The sequence below is a fragment of the Oreochromis aureus genome, linkage group 1, assembly GCF_013358895.1.
Source record: "Oreochromis aureus strain Israel breed Guangdong linkage group 1, ZZ_aureus, whole genome shotgun sequence".
NCBI lineage: Eukaryota > Metazoa > Chordata > Actinopteri > Cichliformes > Cichlidae > Oreochromis > Oreochromis aureus.
The window spans coordinates 17,325,511-17,352,057 of NC_052942.1; the positions used below are offsets into that span (position 1 = coordinate 17,325,511).

General features: G+C 40.2%; 1 protein-coding gene across 2 annotated transcripts in view; it reads right to left on the reverse strand.

The window, feature by feature from the left end:
• The window catches only part of pcdh17 (protocadherin 17), a 63,362-nt gene that overhangs the window by 18,319 nt on the left and 18,496 nt on the right, over positions 1-26,547 (reverse strand). For both annotated transcript variants that reach the window (XM_039609281.1, XM_031729577.2), the window contains exons 3-4: positions 16,955-17,013; positions 16,352-16,524 (exon numbers count right to left, since the gene is read on the reverse strand). In XM_039609281.1, coding sequence (XP_039465215.1) covers positions 16,352-16,524; positions 16,955-17,013 — 232 coding nt within the window. The remainder of the gene's footprint in view (positions 1-16,351; positions 16,525-16,954; positions 17,014-26,547) is intronic.

Consider the following 26,547-nt stretch of genomic DNA (forward strand, 5'->3'; position numbering starts at 1 on the left):
AAGCAAAAAAAACCCCCAAACAGACTCATAAACAAAGTCCCAGTTTGTTGCTGTTTCACACTGCAAATGTTGGGGTTTTTCTACCAAAAAAGGTGCACTGGATGAAAAAAACATCTCATAAACTGTTGAATTTTTCAACAGACTTGAACAAGCAAACACTGCAACTTCTTTAAAACAATGGCAAGAAATAACAGTGATGCTTCTGAGCAAATGGCACCATCTTCATTATTTAAATAAATTGTTAAAAATTAATCGATATAAATTTTGGATACCTTTTAAAGCCATAAAGATTACAATTATATGTTTCATATTATGGCAACTAATAAATACCTCCTTAGGATCTGACAGATACAGCCTGGCTGCTTTAAATCTCTTTTGGTTTAAAGCATGTGGTGCCATCGTGGCAGAAGAAGAAGAGCTCTCTGTTTTAGTGATTTTCCTGCCAACTTATTTCCTAAGAAAGAAAAAGAAAAAAAATCAAATGTAAAACTGAGAAAACACTCAGAAAACTCAAAATAAAACTGAGCACAATTTAAAGCTTCACACAACAACAGATTGGTTTGCTAAGTGAGCATTTGCTAGCACTAGCACTTTCCATCGTTTCAAATTAACATCTATGTTTTGCATGCTGAATGCTGAACTTGCTGCAGTCGCAACTAGAATAGCCAGAGAACCTGATGATGATTCAGTCATCCAGGCTAATCCCAAACATTTTAAATAATCACTACGATCTTCAAAAGTTTGTGATCTTTGAGACCAGCAAGAGGCAGATTTCAAATATCTGACAATCTGATCCGGTATTGGTCCCCTCTGCAAATTCAACAAGACCAACAAACCAACCTACCAGCCAAGCTAAGACAGCTAAGACTTTCTCCTCCAGCTCTACTGGAGAGACACTGAAACTCCAAGTCAAAAGCAGAAGGTGTGACAATCCAAGAAGCTCATAAGAATCCCTCAAAATTCAAATGATTGGATCTGCTGCTAACTCTTTTAGTCGATGATGTCAAGGCACACAAGTCTAAAGTCAGAACAAAATTTGGCAAATCTGATGTATTTGGGACATGTGCCACAAAAATGGCCTTTGTTGGCCAAAAAAACATTAGAGCTAAATTACATATTGGAATAAAGGCAAACCAGGCGTTTTTAAAAGAATGTGTTCTGGACAGATGAATCAAAGATAGTTGCTGGGGGCAACGAGTGCTTGGCAGGTGTTTAACTCGATATGACGTGAACCTCTTTTTATCATTCATGCGCTTCATTTAGGTTTAAAGTTAGGGGGAAATGAAGCACATGAAAATGCATGGATTAAAGTTTAGTAACCCCATATTGCTTGTTAGGTAAATGAATAACCATGTTAAATAATCAAGATGAAGATACTGATCGAAATAGTTCGGATTATACTTTTTGTCAAAAATGAGCCGCTTTAGACCAACTCTGAATCTTCGCACAGGCAGCGTCACAGACTTTTAAAACTTGCAGTCATTTGATTCAACTAGAAATTATGTTATGAGTTCTAAATTTAACCTGGGGTCATCCTTTGTTGAATCGTAAACTGACTTTTGAAAGGCTAATGATCCTAAGTAATGGCTCAAGAACAAAAGAAATGATGGCTATGAATAGCCAAGTTTTCAATTCCAATTAAATACTTTTGAAAGAGACAGCACCTGCTAACATCTCACAAGTGAAGCACAGTCAATGTCAGAGACTTGTAGAGACTTATGAAAAATGTTTTAAAGAAGTCATTTCTTTGAAAAGGATCTATTAATTGTATCCACATAGTAACACATCATCTATTGAAATTTTGTGGAATAAATGAAAAAATGATAACTGTCCTTGTCCTTCAAGCATATCACCTTCATCTGTAGGTACTGTATCAAAGAGCAGTACCCACGTATGTCTGCCTGTCTAAATATGTCAAACTGCAATTTGTCTCTAAACAGCTGCATTGTTGCAAACCATCAATTAATATTTCATTACAATTAATCAGCCTAAAACTAAAAAGGAAGATGGTGGCGATCACCTGTTGTTTGATATGTCTTGAATTCTGATGTGGTTGCCTAGATACAGCAACAGCCTATTTTCCATCAGCCTATGTGTACTATTTCAGTGGCTCACTCTGCTATTGTCTGCCTCTTCTCTTTTGAGCACCAACACATTGGCGCACAAGTACATGCAAGCATAAAACCCACAGGCACGAGCACGCCCCAACCCGCTCTCATCCACACGATCATCCCGAGCAGCATTATCACAATCTAGGGAACTAGATTATCCCTGGGCTCAAAACTTCATCCTCTTTGATCCCCACTTGGGAGGGGATGAGAGTCAGCACAAGGGACCATTACCGAGATTTCCCACTTGTTAATCAAGGCAGATTTTGATCACCTCCAGGGGCAGATGGACAACTGTTTTCAAAACATCACCACTGAATGGGCGCTACGCTATCAAGGAAATGTCCTCCAGCAACACTAACCCCACAACGCCGCTAAGAGCCTACACTAATCTCACTGGTGCTGATTTTCTAAAAACTGCATCAGATTAAAACATTTCAATTAACGTCATTCATTGTGTGTCCGCAAATTGCTGCCACTTCCCTTTGAAATGAGTAACACTGAGTTAAAACACGCAGAGTGTTTATGCGTGATAGGACACTCTGGTAAATACTTTTAGCTTCCTACAGCAAAAGCAAAACTTGAATGGATCTGGGGGATATGTGCTTTGATCAAATGCTTTCTTTAAACCTGTTACAGAAAAACCTACACATCAGCAAAACATCCATCCGTCTACCTCACCGTGGCTCTGAATTTCAATGAAGCACGTGTATGCAAACACCCATAAGCACTGTAGGAAGATCCATCACACTTAGTTGTTTACACTGCAAGCCTTCCAAATCTCCATAATAGATCTTTGTTGTGGTTTGAGGTGGGAAGGTGAGGTCAGCTTGTTAATTGGCTGCTGGTGATTACAGATGCATCTTAAGCTTGCTGACATTGTCCACGGGGCTTTGGAGACCCTTGCAGCTAATGCACTGAGGAGACACCTGCAATGTACAGAAAAATTACACAAATCCCACTCGCGCATACTCAAGTAGCAATTAAAATTCCTCCTGTTAAGTCTAACCTAGCGTTAACCCTGTAAAGCAGGAAGCTATGGGAACAGCATTTACAGTAGCACATAAGCAATCAGATCAACCTTTCGCTGGCCACACCCCTCTTTATTAAAATGTTCATGTGTGTCATTCTTGAGTCCATTGCCAGTAGCCGTGAGGGTGTTTCTGCCCCATCTGTGGGGCTGCTTCGTGAAAAAGAGAGGCAACGCGGGGACATTTGCAGCCACCCAATTAAATCTGCGTTGGCCTCGCAATTCCTCAAGGTATTGCCATGTGACAGTTTAATTAACCAAGCCCCTTATCTTAATTTAGCAGGATCAAAAAGTAACAAACTGAGGTTATCGGAGAAAAACACTCCCAGTCGCCATCCTCACATGCTCGCAAAGAGACACATATACACATGCTCTCGATCTCCTTCGGTAAGGGAAAGCTATAGTGCGCCGTCAAGCATGTGAAAAAGATATTTGATGAAATTCTTGCGGCTACTAGGGCAAACAGCACAAAGTTTACATTTATGTTACAAATGGTTCATCCCACATTTATCAGGGCTCTTTCTTTTTATGCTGCTGCAGTGACACCAAAGAACTTCCTGATTTTGTGTGCATGTGATTGGGTTTAGGCGTGTGTTAGAAGGGCATGTGTTTGGTTTGACAGGTTTTCTTTCTTTTGAATTTGAACTTGAGGCTCAGTGACTGCAGGGGAGCCAGGCACCATGCTACTTAAGCCAATCTCCCATGGAGCCTGCCTGCTGTCCCGCCCCTCTTCATCCATCTTTCCATCCAACCACCCATGAGATTTTCTCATCCTCTGATTATTTACAACTGCTTGAGATATTCTTCCTTCCTTTTCTGCAACCGTTTTCTTAGATTTCTTATATTTTAATCCATTTTTATATATATATATATATATATATATATATATATATTTCATGCATTCAAACCCCAGTGCTATTTCTCTACATTATATCACATTTGCTTTTGATTATCCCATCCACTGCCATCACATAAACCACATCTCGTCTCTTTGTTTTAGCATTTCCTCTTCTTCAAATACTCCATTATCTATAGCACTGCAGGCAGAGGATGAAAGGACATTACTAGTTATGGTTGAGCAGAGAAGAAGTCCCGATGCCTTGGACAGGCCAAGCCCATTTATCTCCCTGGTTCCTGATGCTGTGTAACATGGGGAAACAATGCCCCAGGGCACCACAGATATTCATTTACATCAGCCAAGAAAATAGCCCAGACAGAGGGGCGCTCGCACTCGCATCTCAGTGATTCAGAGGAAGATGTGCAGAATTCACTGCAGGAATTTTCACATAATCAAAGCGGAGTAATTCGCCCACTTTGTCGCCGACTGCACAGAATTGATCAAACAATCTGTCATTTGTTGTTTTCATAATTTATATTGGTACTCCACTCAATATTGTATAACTGAGCACAATACTAGTCCAACTATACAGCACTGTGGCATCCAAATCTCACAAAAGATTTTAGTCAACTGATTGTGACCGCCCTATTAAATCGCACACGCACAAAACCATCATGTTTAGATGCCCTCTTTAAGCCGGGTCTGCGTTTTTAAGTTAAATACTTTCAGAAGAAAAGATATCAGCTGTAATGTTTACGTTTCAGAGGACATGAAACATGCAAAACATACACCAACTCAGACCTGGATAAACTATGCACCTGTTAGAAATGAGGGATTCAGTGTTCAGACTATTATTGCCAGTAAAAGCTTCAGCAGATATCACTGCAGAAGAAAAAAAAATGCAGCAATATCTGCACTCTCTGAATCCAGTACCGGAGCTTCTGCCTTAAATGAGACAAGAATTCATTAAGAGATGGCAGGATGGTGAGATCAGAAACAAAGTCATGTGGAAAAAAAGAAAGATCTCTGCAACCCATAGCTTCACCTCCCACGATATTGTTAAAGCTGACAAGAGAACGGGCATCTCTACTTGTGTGAACTGGCTAGAGGTGTGAATTTGACATATGTAACACGGCCCCGCTTAAAGGTAAAAGCTGTGCCTTTCCGTCAGTCACTCTGTAACGAAGGCAGATGCTATATGTGCCTCATTTAAAGCCATAGTATAAAGTTAGGTAAGAGTAAAGCATAGAATAATCCTCAGCCTATTAAAAATACAAACTGTACCCAGAACGGGCAACTCTTGCTGTTGCGACACGCTATCAAAGGCAAAACTTCCAATTTATGGTAATTTACCGAAGACAAAAAAAAGTGCAAAAACACAGCATGTAAATACAATTAAAATTATCGTAAAAACTAAAATATGAACTGTTACATGTCACTTCCTGTAACCTTTGTAATGTGTCTCAAATTTTATAGCCTTTATCCTCTCGGCTCTTTAGCTTCTCGTGATTTGAAAGCGATCACGCTCGCTGGAGGTGGGAGTTTAATCAAATCAGAATTCTTTTTAAGCAGTCTGATAGATGTTAACTTAAGGTAAAAACATAACCTTTACTTTGTCGCTCAATATCATATTCTACTCACATATACTCCGCTGAGGCCTTCAACTGTACTTTTTTTATAACAGCTCTGGACATTATCATTATCTCCATGCAAACAATTGCTTTTCATTTGGTGTTTGCGCCTCACTGTCTGGCCATGCCGCAGCTGCAGAGAGTGAATTTTTACTTTCACCTTGTGTTGTCCATAGCAAAGGAACAGCACAGTAGAAATTATATTAAGCCCTATCATTAAGTTTGTGTGCAGTGCATTTAAGAGCATAACGGCTGACAGGTAACAGCATGTAGGGTTAATACTAGTTATACAGGATGTTCCTGAAGTTTAGGAGCTTTCTTTAATGACAGGTAAAGTTAGATTTACTTTCATAAATAACTGTTTGGGTTTTTTTCCCCCTTATTTGCAGGTGCTTGCCGACTTAGTAAGAGTTAAAGGAAGCTATTGTAAAATGGCATATAAAAGATTTAACTTTGGCCTCAAAAAAAATAAAATAAAATAAAATAAAATCTGGATATTTCACTGGCGTAAAAATGTTTCTAAAGTGGAAGTAGGTCATAAATTACCACAAAAACGAGAAGGCAAAAACTCCCGAGGCCAGCACTGCTCTGAGTGCCAAGATAGCAACAGATATCTGCAACAGCAGTAAACCTTCAAGGACTGTTTTTCCCCCACTAACAAACTCATCTTTTGCCTGTAAGCACTGCAAAGAATGACAAGCGTCAATTAGTCAGTTAATTAATTTCCATTTGAATCTAATGTATAATGATTTGAAGAGCAGCAAAACAAGCAGCGCCTTGCTCATTAACAGTACAAGTTAGATATTTTTACTTTGTAAAACCCTAGTGTGCCTCAAAACTGGAAACCCAGAGGTGTATGCGAGAGAGCACTGAGAGAGAGAGAGAGAGATGAGAATGGTCATGTATACGGCTGAAAAATGATAGGGGGGAAGCAGAGGCTATCAAAGCATATGTAAAAGAGCTTGGTTAATGTCTAGAATTACATCGGAAACTCTCTAACACACACACACACACACGCACACACACAAAAGCACAAATGCCCGGCTGTCCATGGAAAGAGGACAGATGGCCGCGGAGTGGCTCTGGTCCAGGGAGTGACGATGTTCTGTATCATTATAATCTGCTCCGTAGTATCCTCCCTACTGCTGTGCTGGACAACATGTTTCACCCACTGAGAGCAGATACTGGAACAATTCTGCTGCTGCTCTGCAGCACATACTGCAAGAGTGGCGCTGTGACAACAAACTTGCCTCGTAACTGTTCTTTTGTTTAACTTTTGGATAGTTGGGGGTGTGGGGGGAAAAAAATGGTCATTTCGCAGCCCACAATTCAGTGTCACACAATGATCGATGATTTTGTTTTTAATGCAGAAAAAGAAAGCCACAAGGACGGTCCGACTGTAATACAATGCCCGCTCTAAAACCCACTAAATCAGCCTTTTACAAACCGGGGTGACAGGAGTTATTGCTGCCCTTCAGTCTGTGCATCTAACAGACACACACCACTTCAGAATAACCGTTTTGCCTGTCGGATGTTTTTCGCTAAACCTACACTCCTCGTGCCACCCAGGAGCTGAAAAACCCCAGAACCCCAGAAATTTCTATCTTAAAATATCTTTGAATCAAAAGTTAGAAAAGATACTACCCTAATTGTGTTTGTTGTAATCGCAAATTTAATTTCCAGGGAGAGGTTATCGCCTGGAAAAAAAAGAAAAAAAAGAATAGAGCTGCACAGCCATGGGGTTCAGGCACACAATGTTAATTTAATTTACAGTACAGACACCACATCTACAAGGTTGTTGTTCATGTGATTACAAAGAGAACAACTAGGAGAGGAGACACGTCTGTCACGATGATGGAACTGATAAATAACTGGATTGTGTCTCTCTCTCTCTCTCGTGCACGCACACAGGGTGAGTGATGGTGTGTAGAGTGCAAACACGTGTGGCAGTTATTTTTTTTTGTTAAGTTTGCAGAATGAAAGCCTACGCTCCCTGGATGATGATCACGGCGATGATGATATGAACTACTAGTGTGTTTACAGCAAGCAAGACTGTGTGCGTGTATAAACTGTAAATATGAAACATGCAAACTAGTCAAACCGCCCAGCCCAGCTTTCTGAGCTCTATTACGCTCAAATGAGGCAGTAAAACAAACGCATACAAATTCATCTGCCAGGTGTGGCGTCTGATACAAAACAAAGAAGATAGAAGCAGTTCTGGGTTAACAGTCGAATGTAACCGAGTGTTTTAATACTTGGTATCATCCCTGAGGTTTTGCAGTTGGCCTGACAGTGGATGAAGCCCTAACAATATGGTTGAAGTGTGATTATGTTTAAATCTCCATGACTCTAATCCCTATACTTAGGGCACCTACATTTTTTTCATCAAGCTTCCAGTAACATTCTCACAGTGTTTAACGGCTTTGTGTGTCCTCTCGATGTATTATGAGCGGGCACACACTTGGATTAATGCCCTGTCATGTTCTCATTACACAGCGGTGCGAGGAGAGAGTGGCCGGGGCACCTGTAAGCATTCAGGTTCAGCGGCAGAAACGCATTCTCTGTGTTGTTTTTCTTTTCTTTTCTTTTTTTTCCTGCAGAGTTTTTAAGATCAGAAGTCCAATCATGCTATGTCGAGAGGTTATAATGGTGCTTAGAATGAAATAAGACATATTTTTACTCACTGCTTCCATAAACATGCCGTAATTATTCATTGCGGCTACCAGGGGAAAGGGATAATGTCAGAGATTTACGGCCCGAGTGGTAAGAGTCTGAGATATTCATCAATCCTCTCCAACACTGTGGTGCCACAGTGCTTGAGAGAGGCTTCACTAGCTGAATGAGGATCAGGGGGTGATGCGCCATGCAGTCGGGCCCAGGTTTAGAGGTGGAAGTCGCACTCCTGCAGCCAAGCCCATCAGCTCCAGCTCGAGAGGAAGGACACAAGAACGGACATTACCCTTCGTGAACTGCAATCATAACAATGGAATTTAATAAAACTTTGTGTATTGAGGAAAATAGAATAATCCCTTTCAATCTCCCGTAATGAGAGAGAAGAAATCCTAAGACTGTGATATTTCCCCTCCCTTCACCCCACAAGATTTTAGGCTTTCAACAGGATTCCACTAGCTTAGCTGCAAATCGCCTCACTGCTGTGCGATACCGCCACATCCTCTAAGAACGGGGTGAACACACGATCTGGCACATGTGTATGAGCACACAAACACTCACAAATCTTATTTGACTTTGAGTGAGAAGTCCAGATTGCTGATGGTTCTCATTTTCCCCACCAGGGAAGTGGCTGGTGATGCTGCCATGAATCAGACTATCAGCCCAGCCAGGGACAGGACACAGAAAGCTGAGAAGATGAGGAGCACGAGAAGATGAAAGACAAATCCTTGCTTCTCAATGGCTTGCACAAACAGTAAGAAGAAACACGAGCATCTGCTGTTTTCAGATGACGGTCGATTTTCTAATCTACTACCCAAGGCCATGCTACACACTTATAAATGGATTCTCTAGTGGTCTGATACTAAGACAGGACAGATACTTAATAAGGAGAAACTAAAACACTGCTTGTTTTTTTGTTGTTGTTGTTTTTTTAAATTACTGATTACTCACGAAAAGAGCCAACAGGCATTAAAAAAAGAGCTTTCACGCTGCAATGCGAGAGTTCATCAGAACCATGCACATGCATGTCTCTGCTGGTGTAGACACAAAGCACTGGGTGTAAACATACCTTGATAGCCTCAATTAATCATGTTTAAAAAGACAGATGTGACGGCATCACACGAAACTATGACTCCTCCATATGCTACCTGTTTGGAGTAATGTTTGCAAACTGACTAATTACAACAGTCTCAGACGAAGCCTCTCTCTCAGCAGATGTTTGTCCATTAACCTGCAGGAAAAAAAAGACTTTAACATCGTGTGAAGAACAATGGCGTTTCTCTCAGAGTACGCAAGTTTTGCTATCCCCTTATGTATATATATGCGTTTCCAATGTATGTGCAAACATACATTGGAATACAGTATATGAGGCAAAATCAGTCTTCAGGAGTATTCTTCATGCTTCTTAAAGTCTACGAAAGCCAAACTGTTTCTATAATGTTGGTTGTGGGGAGGCCAGTCCATCACTGATGGTGTTCAATTGTGTATTTTTCTATTCACATATGTTTTTTACTGCACTTGCAGCGTGTTTGGGATCATTGTCATGCTTAAAAATGAAGCCGTTGCTGATCAGATGCTTTCCAGATGGTATTGCATGGTGGATCAAAATCTGATGGTACTTTTCTGCATCTGCAATTTCATCAATTTCGACAAGATCTCCAGCACCACTGACTATAATGCAGCTCCCAGCAGTCACTGCTGTATCTCTCCTGACCTCCATCGTACAGACTTATGATGATTTGAACCAAAGGCTTCTAGTTTGGATTCAGCACTTTAGTCCAGTTCTTGTGTAACTTGTCACACCTCAGCCTTTTCTCCCTTTTTCCCTAAGAATGGCTTGTTGACTGCCAAACTTTTACTGAGACAATGTGATGAGGCTTCACTGAACAGTAGATGGATCAAGTGAAAGGCCATTTGCATCTCTCAGGTCCTATGTCAGGTCCTTGGTGACTTTTTTCCTTGTTTCTTCTGGTTTTCGGGTACTGATCAAATGTGGAAGATATTTTTTAGGCCTTCCACTTCTTTTTTTTTCATCCTCCACTGGTCCAGTTTTCTCAATTTTTTTATGACACACTGGACACCATGCTGAGATATGCCAAGTTTCCAGCTAATAGCTCTTTGGGAATCACCTTGTTGGTTCACAAATGCTATTTTGTGCCTGTCAAACCGGCATTTTTCATTCAGCTAAAGACATGGGGGAAAAATATGTGCTTTTGTGACAGGCTGCTGGTAACAATGTGCCTAAAGATACAATTTAAAATTGGTTCGTGCTAAGTTGTCTATTTTATATAGACACAACACTAGTTCATTTACTGAAATAGGTGTTTTTTTATTCAAAATGATTTATAGCTCAGTGGTAATTGCTTTAAACAAAGGTCAGATACAAGAACTGGATGGAAAATGAGTTAAAAGGCAGAAAAAATTATATGAAAGGTTCAATACTTCTGCACAGTACTGCATACTGAAACTGTTTTCCTGCATTTGTTGTAGCTGATCATGTACAGATGTTCTGTGGACTGCACGTTACGATTTATAGGTATGAAGATGAACCTGCAGAAAAATTTGATCCACATTAAGTTGTGATATTAAGAGCAGGTTTGAAAACCAGTGAGCTCTAAAGCTCAAATATTTATTCTGAGCAAAATGGCAATGAAGGTTATAGGACAGCGCGAAACCCCTCACACCTAAGCAGCCCACTATTTGACAGGCCAGAAGGATTACAGCTGCCCTTTGTGTGAGTATATCCAATTGTAATATTCATTTTTCCCTTTGCCTGTTAAACCTTTTAATGAGCAGCTCATGCAGGACAAACAGGGCGGGGGTTCTAAGTTAAGTGCAGGTTACACTGTGCAGAAATATCACAGGTATGAAAGATCTATAAATAGGAATATGAACCATTAACCACGTTTTCTGATACTGAGTCATCATTTTTCAGCTCCCTCGTTGCTGCTGCTTTTTAGTTTCATCCGATAAATCGGAGTCACGTTCTGGCTGTGCCGTGATTTCATCAAGACTCCAATTTGGATTCAATGCCCGGCGGAAATGTTTCAAGAAGAAGAATGCATCTTCAAGCAGCTTGTCTTTCAGCAGTTAGACTTTTTTTTTTTTTTTATGCACAGTGTCTGAACGCTTTTTCTGTCTGATTGCTCCGTCTTTCTCTCACTTTGACTGAAAACTTTACTTTTATTCTAAGCAATAATTCATCCCTAAAAGGAAACCCACAAAAGAATTATTATTTTAAAAAAAGAGTGGCATGAACTCGTCCATCAGACTGTGACAAACCATAATTCACCATAACTGTTTCTAATAAAATTTTGCACTAACAATACAACCAAGAAAACAATAACATCTCAGTAATATTTGTGCCCAGTCTTTTTGTTCCTTGTAGAATTAGTTGGCCACAATAAAGACTTTGCTAAATATGAATATCTTCAAATTACATAAACACTGTGATCATGATTAAGCACAATAAGCACTCTTTACTGGCCAAAGTGAACTATTTGTATCAATAATGTACGTGCACATAGTGAACAGACAGTGTTCTTACTGAGCTGCATTCTGAATACAATTTCAGAAGGATTCAAATTAGAGATGTAATATACATCTACCCACCCTATGAAAAACATGTCTGCATTTATCTGTCCATGAAATATGAATGACGCTGAATGGAACGGCCTTTTTCACAAGTCAGATAAAGGTTTATTGAAGGCCAGAGAGAGAAGGATAGAGGTTGCCATGGCTACAAGTGTGAAAAGGGCATCTGATCAGACTTCTGACCAGTCAATTAATCTTGGAATTGCATTTTCTTTTATCAAAAGGTTCACTCGCGATTCAAAATTAATTGCTCCGAATAAAAAGGAAAAAAAAAAAAAGGAAAAAGGCCGAGATTGTGGGGAATCAAGACCCTTTGAAAAAATACAGTAACGCAGGAGTCTTAAGATTAAGGCTCCTGCGTAAGGCCACGGGGGGAAGATGGGTGAATATTTAAAATGGATTGAAGTCTGAATAGTTAGTTTGTTCTCAGTGTGCAACGGAAGAGAAAGCTTATTATTCAACAACATAACTTATAAAAGACTTCATTTTCTCCTGATTGTTTCGGACGAAAAAATGTAAAGTCATGCCCTCTTTTATTTTTTATCTCCAAAAGTGTTGCAAGGCCATAATGAGGACTCTATTTTTTAATGATTAAAATAAGTGATGTATAATGTGCTTTATAGCCAAGGAGGCATAGTTATATAGTATGAAATCCTATATGTATAAAAGTAAGGAATTCATTTTATACTTTTATACTGATATCAGCAGATATTCCCTGCATACTGCACATTATGTTCACATAACATAACAGAGTGTGTGTTTTACCTATTCAACTGTCTATTTAGCCATCTACTGTAGCAGCAAATACCTTGACCAAGACATAGTATGAGTACTGACAATAAAGATGAAGTCAATATGAAGCTAGTGCTGACCGACTTCAAATTTCTTGGCTTCTAATTGTAACGTTCTTGATCTCTTACCAATTTTCAGGCAAGGAAAATGTTTAAAATCCACCAGGGAGGTAATCCGATTTCATAAAATGTACCCATTATATATATATACATATAAACTGTTTGCCTCCCAGCTCCCAGGACTCACTCTCTTCTCATCACCATAAATTGCTGAACACCTACAGAGAAGACAACCATCTTGGAAATGAAGAGCTAAATACGGCATCATCATTTATTTATGCAGCAGATCTGTGCGTGCACTTACATCACTGTTTAGTCATATTTGTGCCAGGAGTTTGTGTGCGTGCGAAAAATTGACAAAAGTCTGACATTTCCCCTTATTCTGAGACATTCACGAGCTGTGGGATGCTGTGGGGGTGGGGATTTTTTATCACCCCTCAACAAATAACAGAGGAAAGTACATTTCATCGCTTTCTACCATGCCGTCACAGAAACACGTCTCTCGCTGTCTTCCCTCACTGTACCCACACTGTCCTTGTAGTATCATATCCTCCCCCTGCCCCCCCACCCCCTCCTCTTCTGTCACACTCGAGTTTCTCTCTTTAAAACAAGGCAGGAGGCGTTTTGATTATCATAATCCAGTCGCAGCTAATTAGGATAGGTCAGCTGGTACAGTTAAACAGCATCCGTCCCCTTCTATTCTTTCTGCTCTTCCTCCATCATCATCTCTCTCTCTCTCTCTCTTTCTCCATTTGCTCGGACAGCTATATCAGTGGGTAACATCTCCCAACACCACTGCCGCCTGTCTGTTCGTGATAGCGACTGTGGCAGTCATCTCCACAGAGGCGAGCGATGTGCTGCCAGCCACTCCGCTAGAGCCAGACAGGCCCACATTAATGTCTGCTGCAGGCACACTGGAGCATCAATTAATCGGCGTTTAAAACTGGCAAAAAAATGCATTTGATATACTTAAGCTTAATTAATACATTGCTACCACTTTTGCGGAGCTAATTAATCAATTTGAGAGTGACCTGTGGTGCGAAGATGTCCAGATTATGTTGTCTAGCAGGATACTGCTGAACACTGAGCATCAGAGGAGACGATGGATTGCACGCACGGTACGAGGTTAATGTATGTTTTTCGTGGCTGTTACTGAAAAAGAGGAGAAAGGAGGAAAAAAGCCAACGAGAATGTTAAAAATAGAAATCAAAATAAAAAACAAAGACACAGTTGTAGATACGCTGTAGGCTACAACCTAGCAAGTATAGGGGCTATGACTAAAACAGGGTTGGGAATTGATTGGGACTTGAACTACATGCTTTGTGCACTTGTAGTTCTGTTTATACGGAGCCAGTGAATGAGGCCGCAGTGTTCTGGCAGGAAAGCAGAGAGAGCTACAGAGAGTAATTGGGAGGGCTACGCTTAGAGGGAAACAGAGGACTTAAGATGGGATGAAGGAGGGAAGGAGAGGAGGGGGGCAGAAAGGGAGAGAGAGAGACCTATGAAGGAGACGCTAAGTGCTGAGATCTGAAGAAAATAAGCCTGCAGGAATACGACCCCAGAGACAGTGACCAATGACAATCTCCCTTTTCTTTCTTCTTTTTTTCTCCCATCTGATAATAGACAGACCTGTGTGCTTCCATGTGCAGCACAAGAGTATGCACACACACACACACACACACACACACACACACACACACACACACACACACACACACACACACACACACACACACACACACACACACACACACACACACACACACAGTTTTATTTAAATATTAGGCAGTACCTGAATGTAGCCACATCATATTCCCTTTTAATAGTTCACGTTTGAGTTTCCTCTGTTGCCTTTATTCTTTGATTTCTTGTTATTTCTCATCAATTAGGCATAAAATGATTCAGTACCAATAAAGTCAACAGTAGCACTGAGAGTGACTGACCATGACTGCATCGTGTAATATTTAGGTGCGGTTTAACTCACAGCGAGGCCTTTCAGCATTCAACTGGTATTTTTGCAAGTTAATAAAGACAAGCTGGAACACCGCCAGAGCGATGTTTACCACACCTCACTTCTCACTACCACTCCAGCACCAGGGCTTGGCCTCCTGCTCCAGCCCTCCCCCACAAGCCTAGCTAAGCCTGCATGTTATTGGCAAAACACAGCCAGCTGCAGCCAGTTAACTGTCTAATCTCACATCAATCGATTTCCCCAAACAAGGAGCGGTAGAGAAGTGTAACGAAAGTCATGGAGCGGGGCTGAAAACAGAGCAGAGGGTGAGAATAAAGTGAGCGAGAACAGGCAGTTTATAGCCCTTCACTGAGCTTCCAGCACCGCTGGCCTTCGCGCGTATATGTGCGTATTGATGCGATGATCTTTTGTACGAGAACAAGACATTCCTGATCGAAGCAACACGCAGGAAGGGCGGAAGGACGGGTCGCGGCTGGCGCAAAGGCCGACGGGGCCAGCGCGCGTTCGCCCGACACCACCAGCAACAGCTTTTGCACGCCGACTAATGCCCGAAACTCTCTCGTCTCCCTTTGTCATGTGTCTCGTGTGTAGAAATGCAATCCATTTAGTCCCTCTTGGACAATTAAATGAGAACATTTTCAAAATGAGAAACATATGGAGCTTTTTAATTGGCCAATTTCTCTTGCCAACATGTGTGGGCTTTTTTTCCCATTCTAAAAACCAGTGAAAAGGAAAAAAAAACGCTATCTAGTGAGACATGCATATTGCAGCACAGAGTGTTGCACAAATTGTCATTGTCCTTCCGCAAGAAGTAAAAACAGCCCGTCTGTTCCCTGGATTAATAGCGTCATTATTGAGAATCCATGTTCAGGATACAGGACTGTACTTCTGGATCCTGTCAGCCAGACTTGGGAAATTTGTATCTCTGTGGGAATCTGTGTACTTCCTAGCAGGTAATGATGCACGCCGATGTACACGACTGGCTTAAACTGCAGGGAGAATTTCACCTCCCACCCCATCACCTTACTCCACACCCGTGTGTGATCTTGACTTCCTGCTTCCTTCCCCTGACCCTGCACGAATCACGCGAGGTCGCTGGGGTGCGGGGGACCGCAACAACTCATATCTGGGGAGTTATTGTTCTACACATGTCATGTGTAATCTGCCCGACCCGCAGCGCTTAGAATAATTATTCATATTTAATCACCGCACTACAAAGCTACATCGCCTGCCGCTCACTAAGTCATTTTCCATGTTACATTATCAAAGTTTCAGAGACGGGTGCTCGAGGAAGGGGGACTAAATGGAGAAGCTGAAGTAGTTGGGCTTATAAAAACATAATGGGCTTGTCTGCTTTGATAAACTGAGGACGTGTATAGAATGCACACTCGCTCACACCCTCCGATACAACCGCACACCCCCATGCACTTTAAATGTGAAAAGTGCAGAGAACAAAGTAGGGGAAATAAAGTAGCCAAGTATAAGTTCAGATTGGGAGCGCTCAGGCAAGTCAAAAGCTCAACCATTAATACAAATAACTTGAGCAGAGAAAACGGAATGAGAGTCCTTTTTTTTTTTCTTCTCATTCAAGTGTGTTGGCCTGCACGACGCTCCTTTATTTCTCGTGTAATCACATTTTTTTCCGGTAAGGGCTCACCTTGCTCCAGAGGTGGTGGTTTCACGCCTGCAGCCTTCAGCTTGAGGGCTTCTTTCGCAGACATATCACAGCAGGAGCCTTTGTTGGTGTCCTGGTCACTGTCAGCCTGGTCGCTGTCACCATGACCGCTGTCTCTGAGGCTTGCTCGCTCAGGGTCTTTGAATGTTGAACTACTACACAAACAAACAAATAAAAAAAAAAGGAGTGTGAGTGCTGAGTGTGGTGGAGGATTTCTTAGTGGGTGTTTTTTTTTTAACCCTCCAAGGAAGTTTAGAGACACCATTCTTGAATGCCAAGCAAGGAACATTATTATAATGATTTAAGGATTTAGGATGTAATAAAACGCTTCTAAAAATACTGCACTAGCTTTGCTGTCTGCTGTGAGTCCAATCCTGTGTGTGACAATGTTCTAGTAACACAGAATATTTTTAGTGACCGACTTTCAAGCTAATTAAATGTACACGACCGTCTTCTTCCTTTTATTACTCACTACAGTTCATTGTCAGCATAGTTAATGTTAAAGTAGTTTGTGGGGAATAAAATAAAACTGAAAAAAAAACAAGGGTCTGATGTCTAGTCAAGGCCACAGATCCCAACTCTTACCTTTGAACAAACTGTTGTCTGCTACCCATATAATTAGGCTCAGTGGGGAAATTGTCCGTCTGTAGAGAAGAGAGAGAGACAAAAGTATGTTGTAAGCAAGAAAGAAATGAGTCCTGCTGCGAAACAAGAATTCCTAGTGACATATGATTAATTATGCATAAAAAAATAAGGCAGAGGACAGATTAGGGGTGATAAAAGCTATAAAATTAAAAAAAGGGAGCCCTTCATGGCCAAGGTTTGAGCATTTCATTAACCACATAAGGCAGGCTAATTAGCCATTTGAGAGTAAACCACAGAGCCGAACATCAAATCTGGCAGACATCATATAATCAATGAGCGCTAGGACAACAGTCTTGATGAAAATAGAGAACATTGCCGATACGGTTCTGGAGTCCTGGTCGGGGTGTTTGTGCAGAATTTAAAATGCTATTTGCTCCTTGTTCCTTTAACAACATCTCCACGGGAATCTGCTGACACTCTAAGAATATCCTGCACTTTTTTTTTCTCTTCTCTATTTTTGTGCACGAAAATAAATTGTTTGTGAGGAACTGCATCTTGCATGTTCTGGACCCTGTGGTGCTTTATTTCATATGGGTAACCCGATCGTACACAGGGGCCTTCTAGTAACGTGAATCGATAGGAAACTAAAACACATGCACATGCTTTTACGCACATGGATGCAAAGAAACAGAATGGCATCTGTGATAAACCATAGCAGTATAATGAAATACTGGTAGAAGCCCTACTGCATAAACAGGATAAAGCACCGTATGATTTGTCTCAGTTTTACAGGGTAGATCAGTGTCGTGGTTTTGATCATGTTAAAGGAAAATCCTCATGCGGTTTCTGGAATTTCCAGAAATAGCTAACAACCTCACAAAAAATGGAAAAAAACTTGCAAGATATATAGACTTCTCAGCAAAAACACAGGGAGAGGGAAAGTTATGTGCTTATATTTAGGCAAAATTATTGCGAGGATATAAACAAAGTCCCTGCAATGCTCAGGTAGGGAGGAAAGGCGGAAACAAATGTCTTTGAGAGATATAGCTTTCATAGTGTTATAGCAGTATTCATCACAGCAACACAAATAATTACCCTGTGTTGTGCACAACTCTCTGTGTCTTGAATTCGTGGCGGTTAAATGTCATGTTTAGTGAGTAATGTCTACTTGTGCCAGAGTTTTTCACATGCACAGCTTGACTCACAGTCGATAGAGTATTTCAATGTCATCCGTGCGCAGCGGTGGCTCGGTATGAAAAAGGGTGTGTGAAGGTCAGGCGGGCCACCTCAGTTCTTTGACCTTCCATGCTTTCACCAGCACCTTTATCTCTACCTAAACACTTTATCCCGCCTCAGCCTTCAACCAATACTAAAAGAAAACACCCACAGAATATATCAAAGACTGGAATCTGACCACGAAGTAAGGAGAATGAATGAAATCGTTTGGCATTGAAATGATAACAGCCTGCGTTTTTTTTTCTTTTTTTTTGGAAAAGAGAGTTGGGAGTTTTTATACTGATGTGCCCCTTCTGTACTTTTATGACCAGGGTATCAACCTTGGGCATATTTTTCAATCAACTCAGCTCTGTTAGCACTGAGCAGGAGGAAAGGACATTAACAGAAAATAGTTTTCCTGCCGGTTATATGGTTTAATTTACTTTCCACACCTGTGCACACAAAACAAATAATATCCTTGTGAACAGAACTTTTACTTTTTCATTATTATAACAGACTCAAAAAGTTCTTTTTTGTCATCCACATGGACCAAAAAACCTTGAAATGTCAATGGTCTGTTGTACATTAGCATTAAATTTGCTTTGATTAGCATGATGAATGGAAATGCACATCCCCACTGCACGGTATATATGATGGTATTTTGTTTTGTTTGTTATCAAAAAGGGAAAAGAGACATTTCACACCTAAAGTACATGCTCCACCCCGCACGAGCCAATAAAAAGCACATTAAGCCACTTCATAGGACCCTGTTTCCTGCCAACTATTCCAGGCTGATCTTAAGGCTCCATCTCTTCCTGTCTGTCTGTACTGCCCAGCCCTTTCACTACAATGGGCCCCTTTCCAATTAATGGGTCGATAATAGCGGCACGAGATGCTTTGTACTGAGCCGGTCAGCGCCCGCAATGAATACAGGATAATCTGAGGGAAGGTGATAAAAAGTGGATCATGTCTGTTATCTTACTGTTATGATTTCTAGTAGTATTATTAAACGCTGTATCAAAGAGTTAATTAATTAGTTTAACATTACAAGTGCAGCTGACTGTTTCATACTGCGTGTTTCCCAAATGTGAAACCTACTGAAAGTGATCTGAAGTGAACTGAATAAAAAGAAAAAAAATCAAAGTAAATTGAGTGGAACTAAACTGACCAAAACTGCAGTATCTGTATATTTGGCCTATGAGGTTTAAAATCTGACTCATTTACTGGCCTAAAATATGAGCTTTAGACCTTAAAGGCTCAGAGAAGCACTGAACCCATTTAACGCGAGATGAATTCAGTAGTTCTGGGTCGATCTACTTTGTGCAGATATGATCAGAGGTTAGTTTGTTTGGTAGCGTGGATGAAAATTGCAAAAGCATGTTGTCGATTTGTAGTGAATGATGCGTTGTATCTGCTCCATGTAGCAAGGCCACAGAGGTCAGAAAGATACTGAGTACAGTGTGGCTGAGTAAGTGTAAAAAGCTGCACTCTATTCTGTATTCCCATTGAGGTCCCAAGACTGACCGCTCAGACAGCCGGCCGATTGAGACAAATGGGACGAGCATATTGGAGTGCTATTCTATTCTCAGGGCATGCTGGTGCATTTTGGGGCACTCTTCATTTCTATGGGGCTATATTTGTGCATATCTGCCTTTGTGTGTGTTTGCGTGTGTATTTGATATCTTAGGTAGGGATGGTGAACGAGGACAAATTGCAGATTCTCTTTCACACATCACTGGATTGCTCTCTTTTTATTCACAGGAACAAGAGTACACCCCCTCCCTCCACCTACCCTGTTAGGTATGATACATGCATTTGTCCTTTACTGTCTGCCAGGAAAACACACACACACACAAAAACACACATTATTCTCATTCAGTGTATGCTAGTGAGCACATGCGTTTCTTCACATCAGGCAGTGCGAGTGGCTCCTACTCAACCCCTTCTCTGTAAGCTAAAAGATAAACCCTCTGTTATTGTGCGTTGCTATGTATCTGAGTGACATCATTCCAACTGGAAAACTTAGAGCGGATTAGCTAAAGCTATACAAAAAAAAACCATGTAAAACAGAGAAAATTAAAGGAACAGATCATTTTTGTGCGGTGGAAGCTGGAAATACATGAAAACAAAACACACAAAAAAAAAAAACAGAACATCAGTAACATAGTAGCTCTTTCGGTTCATCACTCATCACAATTTAGAGGTTATTGTAATGTGTAAAGTGCAAACACAGAGTTACAGTTTTGTTGTCTTTTGGCTCTATTGCGCAAACGAATAAGAACTAAAATCCAGCGAGAAGTCAAGGAAACCAAACAGCAATGTCCACAACAAACTTATCTCATTTCACTAAAATCTGACCAATCCTGTAGGAGCAGTAGTGATTCTTGTGAAGGGACAAATGCAACCTTGAATGATAAAGGCTAATTAGTTGATCATTGTGTGCAAGTTTCACCAACATCTTAACTTTACCCAGGAGGAAAAAGTGACAGGAACAGGCAGACGATGGACGCCTCACCCATCTCTCCTTTGGCTAAAAACTGAAAACGAAAGGCATAAAAGCAAAGTGAAAAACATCTTAAGAAAGGGGTGGAGACAGCAATTACACTGCAATGATAATCGACTGGCTCAGATGCACAAGGGGTCAGATCAACTTAACATTCAAATATCTTCCTAGAGACAATCAACCAATCAATCAATCAGTCGTCAGTTAAGTAAGGCTCTTACTTAACTTCTAAATAACCTAAAAGGGGTCCAGTCCAAACAAGTAAACCAATCACAACTCAACAACCACAGTTAGCCCGTGTGAATCTAGATACTACTTTAACATTGTTTCAGCAACAAACTGGTGATGTGTGCAAACGGATGTTTAGTGTAAAGAAAGGCATCCTTTTGCTATGTGATGCAAAAAAACCCCGCTGGACTGTTACTTTCTGTGACTAATCTCCAAGAGAAGGTCGTCCGATATAACACTGCGAATTTAAAGGTTCTTTGATACAGTTTTTCTATTTGTTTTTTAACTTTGTCAACCAAACACACAGGGAATGGTGAGTGACATGCAGGCTCTGTGTGTACATAGTCTAATGAACAAGGAACAAGAGAGAAAAAAAACAATCATAATACACCAACGATGGCAGAGCCTTTGCCCATATCAGACTCAGGTTATTTTGCACTGGAGTTCAGGTTGCAGGTTTCTCCACCACAGACAGATGAAGCAGCGTACGCAGCATCAGAGAGGGGTGCGTATCTGCAGCATCCCCCTTCCACAAGCACGTTGTGCGAGTGCTACGCATTACAACTCTGCCACAAAGCTTCCACCTTTTTCGACAGCATTCTGCGTGCCGCTCTTCCCTCGACACCACAGAGACTGGCAGTGGAGGAGGAAATAGCTTCACTCCTGAGTAAGGAAGCAATAATGACAGTCCCTCAGCCAGAGGCACAGAGGGGCTTTGTCTCCAGAGCTTGGTGCTTTAAAGTCATTTACAGCATTATGTCTGAAGAAATGAGGCACTGCATTCAAAAAAATTTCAGTAAAAAATTACAATTTTAGATGAAAAGAGATGCATTTTGTATGCAGATACAGTCATCTACAAAACCACCCTCATCATTATATTCAGAACGATTAAATCTTTATTAATAGCGCTCCTTCAGTTATACGGAGAAGCTTCTTATAGTTTTACACATTACTACGCAAAATGTCATACCCTCCCTCCCCCCTGGTATTGGGCTGCTCTAATGTATAAACATCATCATAAAATAGTCTTTGAAAGAAGAATTTTTCACATTAAGACAATTTTGGATTTCAAGGTGACATGGCATTCTTTAGACATATGTAGCGCAGGCACGATACGCAGGCTGAAAATATGCCTTTCGATAGGACTATGAAGGCTTTCTCTAAGGGAAAACATCTTTTTGCAACGTTTTATGGTATGTTGCACACGGACTTATTTGACTCCACTCTTCAACTCTACATCTTTTTTTTAAATGTCAGTGCTTTTAGTTTGGCTTTGATTTAGCCCCATAAAGCCTCAACCATGAAATAATTGCTAGAAAATTAAAATTTGGGGGTGAAACTTGAGTTTTTATTGAACCTTCTGACATAAACAATGTAATTATTAATTAAATTGTATCAAATTAAAAATATGTGCCATTGATTTAGTTCTTTTGGGGGGGGAAATCACACTTATATGGATGTCTCAAATCATCTCATGTATACAGGTACAAAAGAAAAATCCTATGCAATTATTTTGAAGTCGCTCTACCTCAGAATAACAAGCAAAAAGGAAAAAACTCCGCTGGTTGCATTTCTACCACATGTCAGCGGCACTCAAACACTTAAATACAACCTCTAGCATAATTCTAAGGTGCCCGGGTGAGCCGTGCTGTTGACAGAAGTTCAAAGCAGTAGTTAAACTGGTGTCTCCCAAGTGTGAGCGAGTGCAGCTGTATAAATGACACGAGGCACAGCTAAAATCAAGCATGCGTGCTCAGCAGCCCTCTGTATAAAGCAGAGAAAAGGCTAAAAAAAGGTTTCTTTATGCAGTGCTGTGAATCATCAGGAAGGGGCATTCACACCTAGCCTGTTGTTGTTTATTTTGCCACGCCTCTAGTACAGCAACCCTTAAATTCAGCTACTTTAATTTTACAGATATGCTGATTATGTGTACACATGAAAAGAAACCCTGTGGTTGTCTTTTCTTACAAAAACAAAAACACATAATAGATTATAGCTCTCATTATCAGAATATATTGAGAAGCAGGTTTGATATTTCGCTTCCAAGGAGCCAAAATTTTAAAGACTTTTTGAAGGTCTTTCAAAGTTTATTCTTTTGATACTAGCTGTTTTTTCACTAATCTTCAGCTCAGTCCTTGTACCTGACCGTTTTGTTTAAGCCACAACACTGACCTATGAATCATTCAAGTACAAAAAAGGGCACCTAACTGAAGAAAAGAATCAGTGTTTTGTCTACACAAAACAGACACATTAGCAAAGAACCAGTTTTAAATTGTATCTTTAGCCACTTTGTTACCAGTAGAAACGTTGCGAAAAGGCAATTTGTTTAGTTGACTTGATAAAAATCTATTTTAAAAAAGCCAAAGATAACACAGTGTCAGACATAAAACAGTATTCTTGCTCCAACAAAGTAATTCTCAAAGAGCTATTAGCTAAAAACTTGGCATGTCTCATTATGGTGTGCATTTGAGAAAAGTGGAGCAGTGAAAGACAAAAGAAGAAGTGGTAACCCTGAAAACTACGTACAGCAGATGAATAGTATCTGAAAAATCGTTTCATATTATACACTATTGTTTGTTTTATGGTATCGCAAACTACATTGTTTACAGCAATATTTTTTCATTGTTTGGATGGTCACTACGTGGATGCAGGCACAGAGAATACCAGCATGGACAGTGAAGATAAGGCAGAACCAGGTAGCTCCAAACAGAAGGACCAATCAAAACAAATCGAGCACCTTTTTACTAAACAAGGGGCTACCTCTGTAGCATGGACATGGTTTGATTTTGAAAAGTCTGACACGGACAGAAAACTGTACTATGCAAATTATGCCGCAAACCGATCCCCACCACAGACTCAAACACAACACACCTCTTCAACCACCTACGCAAGAATCACGTGAAAGAGTATGGAGAGAGTTTACAGATGAGAAGGAAAACAAATTCACTATTTTGTGATATATATCGTTATCGGGATGAGAAATTTCTCATATCGGGATATGAGATTATGGTCGCACGGCCCTAGACCTGACACAGGACCTGAGAAATGCATCTGGCCCTTCAGTTTATCCACCTACTCTTTAAAAAAAGTCTCATCGGAAATGGTCACACTGGGAGGGGAGTGTCAGGAAGCAACTGATAGAAGAGAAACTGAGAGAAGGCTGAGGTATACCAAATTACCCAATAACTGGTCTGAGAATCAGTGGCAACAGGTCTTATGGAGGCTGAATCCTAATTTAACATTTTTGGTTCAAACAATATGCACCGAGGAGATCAACAGTAAGCATCTACAGGTATCTGTAAAACATGGTGGAGACTGGTTTGAGGCTGCATTTCAACCAGTGGTGTTGGACCACTGGATGGCTGGATTGACAAATATGAATGCAGAAAAGTACTATTACATTTTTATTTTTATATGCAATACCATCTGAAAAAACTGTGATCTGAAAAACTGATTTCATTTTTCAGCATGACAATGATCCCAAAAAGACTGCAGTAAAAACACAATCAAACACCATCACTCATGGATTGGCCTCCCCAGCATCAACACCCCAACATTGTTGAAGCAGAGAACTGAACAAAAGGCAGCCAACATCCAAAGAAGAGCTTTGAATGTCCTTCAATAAGCCAGGAGAACTATTCCTGAAGACTACTTATAGAAATTACAAGAAAGCTTACCTAAGAGAATTCAGGCTGTGTTGAAGAATAAATGCGGTATTACCAAATATTGACTTTCAAGCTCGTTACAATTGTACAAACTCTGTGTTTGTCTTATATACTGTATTAACATCTATGTTTGCATGTAATAAATCACAGCAGCTATTTCCCAATTCTCTATCAAATCATAAAGAAATGAAGGTCGACTGAAGAATTTTGAACATTACTATATGTTTTTCCTGCATTCACAATGCTGCATCCTTTTTGACCACGCATTATGAAAGAGGTTTCATTTGATTTGATTTTTTTCAGAAATGTCTAAAGGAAGAGAAGAAAGCAGAGTACATCTTGTGAAATCAGTGGCAGCACAACGAAAACATATCAGTGGGGCTTATCTCAGAATATATTGATTATTTGTCCCACTTGTAGTGATTTGTCATTTAAAGCATCTTTACCGACAGCCTTCCAATCTCTTGTACTGAACTCCACTTCGGTACCATGAATCTAATAAACTCGGGCTGAATAAACTTGGCCACTGTGTTAAAGGTGCCACTGCCTTAAAATACTGTGACTGTGTTTTATTAAAACTACTACAGGCCTTTTTGTAAAATTGCTGGTTTATTATGTAGCTGGTGACTCAGACAGCTCTAATCCAACTCAATAGTCTCATCTTGTTAATCATGGTTTGCCGCAATTCATTATTCATAACAAATGCATTTCTTTTTATTCTTATCATTTATATATTTTTATATTTATTGTTCATATTCATTTGGTGGGAGTGGGGCCTTTTCTTCATTAAATAGGGCTAAGTAGCACTTTAGAGGCTTTTATGTATAGACGCATAAACAGCATGACCTCTCCCTTGCATATTCATTCCTCGCCAGCAAACACACAATATTCATAATTTGTATGCAACCGCTCTGATTGATTGTCTATTATTTTTGGTTGACCATACAGCAGCATTAGAGAAACTATTAGAGCCCAGCAGAGTGCACGGAGTCGCCCAACTGGCACAAGGGCTTTTTTAAAATTATTATTCTTAGTCTTTATTTAAGGAACGCTGCACTGAAAAGAAATCGGAAAACAGAAAAGAAAGAGATGAATTGTTATTCAAATCACACCATAGTATAAAAGACTAAAATCAACGATAGGTGAGAAGAAAAATAGAAAGACAGCCTGTGTGATTACTGATGATATATCATTCCATTTGAAGAAGAGCCTCAGCAAGTACATAATATATATAATTTTCTCTTCTGTCTACAAATGACTACTTTGGTAGCATTTCTAAGGTAGGATCTTTATGTGCAACTGGGATTGCTGCATCTGCCTTTAAGAGTAACAGCTATGAAAGAGTCTATCAGTTCTAAGAGCTGCTTTTGTAAAGCACATTCATCTATTTGTAATAATGTTTGTCGTTTAATTTTCCAGACTAAATTACTTTTAAAGAGCATGAAAAGAACACTCTGGGGGATAAACACAGCCCGAGTCTAAGAGATGGTCAACAAAGCATTGTTAAAATCTTATTTTTAAGCCTGTCATTATCATCTTGAGAATCAACTCACGCACAATAAGAAAATGCAAACCTCTGGAGAGAGTGCATATCCTTGAACTTGTTTCCCTGGCTCGCACTTACACACAAACTTCACACACGCACTCTCACAGGTACAGGAGATCTGACAACCCAGCCTGTTTTATAATGCATGAAAAATCAAACGATGGGGTAAACTACATCCTGCATAAACAAAACGCCGCAGACGGCTTGTCTTAATACGCAGTGATAGAGAACAATCTGTTTACCGCAAAATTATAATACATATATATAAATATAATAACCAGTTTTTAACTTCTTTGCATGTAATTGTTTTATTAATTGGCCGATTAAGCCCTCACTGAGTGAATCATCCTTATCTAACTAAAAAGAACAACATTTCTCATAAACAACAATAATGCTGACCAACATCCCCTTGGGGAAAGATTACAATTATCTGCCA